This window comes from Hippocampus comes, unplaced genomic scaffold (genome assembly GCF_001891065.2).
Source record: "Hippocampus comes isolate QL1 unplaced genomic scaffold, H_comes_QL1_v1.1 scaffold345, whole genome shotgun sequence".
NCBI classification, from domain to species: domain Eukaryota; kingdom Metazoa; phylum Chordata; class Actinopteri; order Syngnathiformes; family Syngnathidae; genus Hippocampus; species Hippocampus comes.
Window position 1 is genome coordinate 1,325,623 of NW_017805538.1, and position 5,988 is coordinate 1,331,610.

Here is a 5,988-nt window from a genome sequence, read left to right on the forward strand (position 1 = left end):
GGTGTTTTTGTGTTTTTGGTTTTTTTTTTTTTTTTTTTTTTTTTTTTTTTAAGTGGCACTTTTGGAAGTTTGTCTTTTGCCAATATTATCCGTGACTAGAGGGCATGGAGGCTTTCTGAACTGATCCCACACTCATCAGAAGCTCGTAGCGCTCTCCGGGGATCTCCTTGTATTGTCTCGCTTTCCTCGTACAAGGGATCAAAGGGAGCTGCTGCAGCCCCCTGAAAATCTAGAGGGGAACCAAAGAGGGCGAATGAAGCGCCATATTTGAGCGAGCATTGGACCATTGTAGCGATCGATGAGATTTGCCTTCACCGCGTTTGTTGATCCGTTAGTCTCTTGAAACACGAAGAGGTGTTTTCTTGGCGACCTGCAGAATGGAGGTGATGGCATCTTGTTGGAGAGGACAGGCGAGTAAAACAAAGGCAAATGCATTCTCGCATTTTCATTGCGCTATCACATCCAGGTCTTGTTGCATGTTAAGTGGAAGGCTGATAACTATTTCATGAAGTTGTCCTCTTAGTACTAGATGAATAATCACAAGGATGGTGAGGATGGAGCGAGGTTACGAGCACGCAAGCAGTCTGGTGTGTGAATGCTCAGTTTATTAACCAAACTGCTCTTTGAACCATTCAGGAGGAGCACGCCGCCAAGCTGAAGGCAGAGAAGATCCGAGTAGCCCTGGAGAAAATCAAAGAGGCGCAAGTCAAAAAGGTAGGGGCCTCCCTTCCTTTTGTGTGTCATTTCCTTGCTCCGTCTCATCATCACAAGCTTCTGTGACTCACGTCGATAAGGCTGTCTTCTCACATTCGCTGCATGCTGCATTCCTTTGTGAACTTCATTCACAGCCTCGAAAGTAGGTCAGTGCAGCATTTGATCGTGAGCGTGCATCTGCAAGAGGTTGCAAAGATAGATATAGGGTGTGCAGATGCCATTTTTTTCTTCTGTTTCTTCAATGAGCGAGCTGCTTCCATGCGAGGGAGCAATTTCATTTTTTTGGTGTGCATTGGAGAATTAAAAGGTTTAATTATCAAGTGCTGCACTCTGCGTTTTTCCAAACGTCTCAAGATCTTGGTTGTCCTTTTGACATTGGAGCTTTCAGAGTAGGAATGAGTTAATTCTGGTTTAGTGGCTGGACGAGAAGCTGGGCCAAATGTCTCAGACACCCCACGTCTGCAGCTTTTTTGGCGTTGTCATTCATCCAAATTTCTCGTGAACCCGGACACTGATTGGATGCTAGGATCAGTGAGAGGCGACGGGGAGGTCAAGCGATTGAGGGTTTTACTCAATTTCACACCGGGACGGGCTGTGCAAGGCTGGATTTGGCACATGCATGCGCTAGTCACGTTCAGTTGAATTTAATCTTCCTCGACTTTTGGTGCGATTTAGATGCAAGACCAGATTACTGGAAGTTGGTCTTTAATGGTCACACTGCGACCCGTTAATACCTCTGTATACAGAATTTGCAAGAAACCTCACTTCACCCCGCCGGATCCAGTAGAATAACTAGGTCAGATAAAAATCGATTGAAAAGTTGCGGCAGGAATAAACCATCACTTGTCGACTTTCCGAACTTCCCAGCTGGTGATCAGGGTCCACATGTCGGACGAGAGTTCCAAGACCATGATGGTGGACGAGAGGCAGACGGTCAGGCAGGTGCTGGACAGCCTGCTGGACAAATCGCACTGTGGCTACAGCCCAGACTGGTCCCTGGTGGAAACTATTACAGAGCTGCAAATGGGTAATGGAGACTCTTGAACTGAATCACATATAAATTGTTGAAGAGTGAGAATGAGCCTGGTTTAAGGCTATATTTGACAATGGTACTTCTAGTACAGTAAATTGATTGATTTCTTTCTTTTTTAATGTAACAATGTTACAAATCAAAAAAGTCCTCTGTTGCACTGTTACCAATCTGTACATGTAGTCCCGTCAAAAACGTATCAGGGTGTTTCGTGGTCAATGTCCAGCTCCTCCAATCGGTTGCCATTTGTGCATAACCTTGATCAAAAACTATTGCATCTTCATCTTTTCTTCTCCTTTGGTCAGAACGTATTTTTGAGGATCACGAGAACTTGGTGGAGAATCTGTTGAACTGGACGCGGGACAGTCACAACAAGCTCATGTTCATCGAGCGCATCGAGAAATATGCTCTCTTCAAGAACCCGCAGGTGCCTGGTCACAGCACCTCCACACATCCATGCAAGCAGGGAGGAGATGGGTTGCATGTTGAATAGCCTTGTCAGGCTGTAGACACCAACACGTAGTTTACGCATCCTCCGTGGTGCCTGAATTTCTTGGAGAGCAAATGAGAGCGTGTTTGTGCTGGAGCGTTAGTAGGTCAAAGCTGTAAAGCAAGTCAACGTAAATAATTAATTCAACGTCAGACGCAGTGAGCCACTGACTTAACACTGTCTCCTCCTTCACCCCCTCAACTAATCTCTATCCAGAACTACTTGTTGGGGCGTAAGGAGACTTCAGAAATGGCTGACAGGAATAAGGAGGCCTTATTAGAGGTGGGATGATGAACAACCACATCATGACATGTCCTCCTCCAATGAGGAAAAAGACAAGTCTTTCAACATCAATTTTCAGGAGTGCTTCTGCGGCAGCTCCGTGTCAGTGCCTGAGATTGAAGGTGTGCTGTGGCTAAAGGATGATGGGAAGAAGTCATGGAAGAAGCGCTACTTCCTCCTCAGGGCTTCTGGAATCTACTATGTCCCCAAAGGCAAAGCCAAGGTCAGTGAGTCTTGAGTCCCACCATAATATATATATATTAATGTCAATTCGGTATATAAGAGAAGGGCGCTCTTTGGTATTTTAAGTTTGTAACTTCTTTACAGATTTGTTTCATTCTTGGGACCTGCTAGGTCATTAAGTGACCATCTTAAATTAGAAATGACAAGTCAATTCCTGTACATCACATCGTCTCCTTTTTGTGCAGGCATCCAGAGATCTTGTGTGCTTCCTGCAACTGGACCACGTTAATGTCTATTATGGGCAAGACTATCGCAGCAAATATAAAGCTCCTACTGACTACTGCCTGGCTTTGAAGGTAAAGCCAGTAATTGGACCTCTTACTATGCTGGGCACACGTTATGTCTCTTGCTCATTCTTCAGTAGAGGAATTGCACTGACAAGTGTTGTTGTCATCCAGCATCCACAGATCCAGAAGAAGTCACAATATATTAAGTATTTGTGCTGTGATGATGTCAGGACCTTGCACCAGTGGGTGAATGGAATTAGAATTGCAAAGGTGAGCAAGCCCTTAACAATCAGATTTCTGTCAGATACAAATCATGTTTGTGTCAAAATGGAAATGTAAAACCCTTCCCGGGATTGTGCTCTGCATCCAGTATGGGAAGCAGCTCTATATGAACTACCAGGAGGCCATGAAAAGAACAGAGGCAGCCTATGATTGGTCCTCTCTATCTACCTCTAGCATTCGTTCCGGCTCCAGTTCTACAAGCATACCCGGTTGGTCATTTTTAGTATGAAGAAATTAGGTGCTATCCACTTTGAGTTCTAAATTCATTTTCCATTCTTATTTGTGCCTCTAGAATCACAATCTAATCATTCAGGCCAATCAGACAGCGGCGTGGACACAGGGTCTCATGGTCGCTCCCAGAGTGTTGTGAGCTCCATTTTCTCAGAGGCATGGAAGAGAGGCACTCAATTAGAGGAGAACACCAAGGTATGACGACTCAAAAGCTGCGTGTGCACTGCATCCCTGATGAATTAGTACATTACAAGTATATCAGTAAAGACAATTTATTTGCCTGTCTCTTTAAGACAGAAGTCAAAGCGGTCTCTGAAGGCCTTAATTTTTTCCAGAGTAACACGAACATGTGTATTTGATACATAATACCTAACATCTGTGTGCGAACATGTGTATTTGATACATAATACCTAACATCTTGTATTTTATAGTCCCTCAATTAGCTGGTGTCCATGTTCAAAAAGTGAATAATTATTCTTGTGTCCAGACGCGTATTTTTGTCCACGTAAAGGGAAGCTCACTTACCTTGCGAACAGCCTTGTTAACACTCAAGTTTTCATCGGATTGTGTCGTGTATGCGTGCAGTGTGGACTCACCGTCACACCTCGATGCTCATATATTTTGTGTGTGTATTTTCATATCCGCGTTATTTTTGAGAAATTATGGGAGATGGATTGTGAGCTGAGTGTGTCAATGACAATACCCACACTGTCACGTTTCGGACGAACCGAATAATGTTTTGAATCCCAAAAATTGTAGACTCCAGACAAGGACTCCGTAACAAAAATGTTTAATATATGAAAATCGCACAGACAAAGTAGTAACATAAAGCACTGGTCAAAACAAGGACCAGGGAACACAAAACTAGACGATAACCAAAAGCGCTTGCACAAAAAGCAAGGAAGGAAAACAAACCCAAGTCTACAAACGAAATGCAATGTATCCAATTCACGCAAACAAAAGCCAATCCACTAAAACAAAAACCATACTCACAAAACCAATGGTACCGAGAGATCAAGAGCGAAAACACGACGAGGTCTACAGAAAACGTCAATGAGCAAGGAGAGCAGCAAGGCTGCAACAATATTCCGACAACAAGCAGACAGCTTGTGGGTCCTTAAATACAGAGTTCCCATATGCAAGATTGGCAGCAGGTGTGCAACCAGCCAGTCCGCTCAGTCTGCCACCTGCTGGCCAGGCCACAAACAGGAACATGACACAGGGCTGCGAATTGAACACTGATCGCACCTGACGCTCTTGCAGCTCTGACACAGGCCAGCAGCTTATCTGGCAATTGTGCTCAGGGGGTAAAATCTTTAAAACTACTTGCATGTCTTGTTTGCTCCTGACCCTGACACACATTCTGCTTCAAGCAGATGCGAATGGAGGCTTCCAGAGGAGCCACTTTGCCACATGCTTCCCACAGTCACCGTCATCACAGCCAGCATTCAGTTGACCAGCAAGCCCTGACAACCTCCCCTCAGGCTCATCTGCAGCAACAGCCTCAACCGCAAGCAGTTGAGCAGCACCTGCCCCCTAAGCCTCAGTCGCCTCAACAGGTCCCGCAGCCCCAGCCGCAGTCACCTCAGCGCTTGCAGCAGCCTCCACAAGTGCTGCAACAAAAGGAGCCGCACACCATGAGCAGCTACAGCCACGTGCCCCCTCAACAGCCACCACACCCTGTGAACAACTACAGCCAAATGCCTCCACCACCATCACTTCAACAGCACCAGACGCATGCAAACTACAATCAGCATTCGCCGAAAGTAAGCAACTACAATGTTGTGCCGTCCCAACAGCCGCCAAACAGTGACAGTAACTACAGCCACGTGTCCCCGCCTCAGCAACAGCCAGCTCCTCCACCGCCTCCACCTCCGCCTCCGCCTCCTCCACCACCACCGCCACCCCCAGTCCAAACCATGTCGCACTACTCTCCAGCTCTCAACATGTACAAATTCAGTACAATAACCAGACTGCAGAACAAGAACCAGTCTGGCAGTCACCACAGAATGCATCCCCAACAACCTCCCCCATCCCAGACACCGCCCACCGCAAAGTTGCACAGCAAACCAAATGTGAATCACATTGCAGCAAGGACTAATGTGCCGCCTCCGCCTCCTCCTCCTCCGCCGCCATCTATGCCAACCCCTGGTTCTGCCATGGCGGCACTGAAGTTCGGCCCTCCGAGTCCTAACGCACCCGCCGGCTTCATCCCCCCGCCTGTGGCTCCCCAGACCAATGGAGTAGTATTTCCTCCCCCTCCCCCGTCGGCAGCGATTCTCATCAGCCAGTCAACGAATCCAATTGGGATGAAGCGTGAACTGAAAGAGAGGTTTCCCAGCCCGCCACGAGATCTCCTGCCTGGAAATGGAGAAGTAGATGACTCCCCGCCTCCTGCTCCAACTCCATCGCCGCCACCTCCACCCCCCCCCCCCCCCCCCCCCCCCCCCCCAAAAACACAACACCATTCAAATTTTCCAACACCCCTT

General features: G+C 47.0%; 1 protein-coding gene across 1 annotated transcript in view; it reads left to right on the plus strand.

Moving 5' to 3' along the window:
- raph1b (Ras association (RalGDS/AF-6) and pleckstrin homology domains 1b) overlaps positions 1-5,988 on the plus strand; it is a 44,585-nt gene that overhangs the window by 26,227 nt on the left and 12,370 nt on the right. Inside the window, exons 9-18 of the mRNA XM_019878517.1 lie at positions 637-714; positions 1,582-1,741; positions 2,050-2,171; positions 2,451-2,516; positions 2,596-2,739; positions 2,945-3,055; positions 3,158-3,256; positions 3,357-3,477; positions 3,561-3,694; positions 4,876-5,906. Coding sequence (XP_019734076.1) covers positions 637-714; positions 1,582-1,741; positions 2,050-2,171; positions 2,451-2,516; positions 2,596-2,739; positions 2,945-3,055; positions 3,158-3,256; positions 3,357-3,477; positions 3,561-3,694; positions 4,876-5,906 — 2,066 coding nt within the window. The remainder of the gene's footprint in view (positions 1-636; positions 715-1,581; positions 1,742-2,049; positions 2,172-2,450; positions 2,517-2,595; positions 2,740-2,944; positions 3,056-3,157; positions 3,257-3,356; positions 3,478-3,560; positions 3,695-4,875; positions 5,907-5,988) is intronic.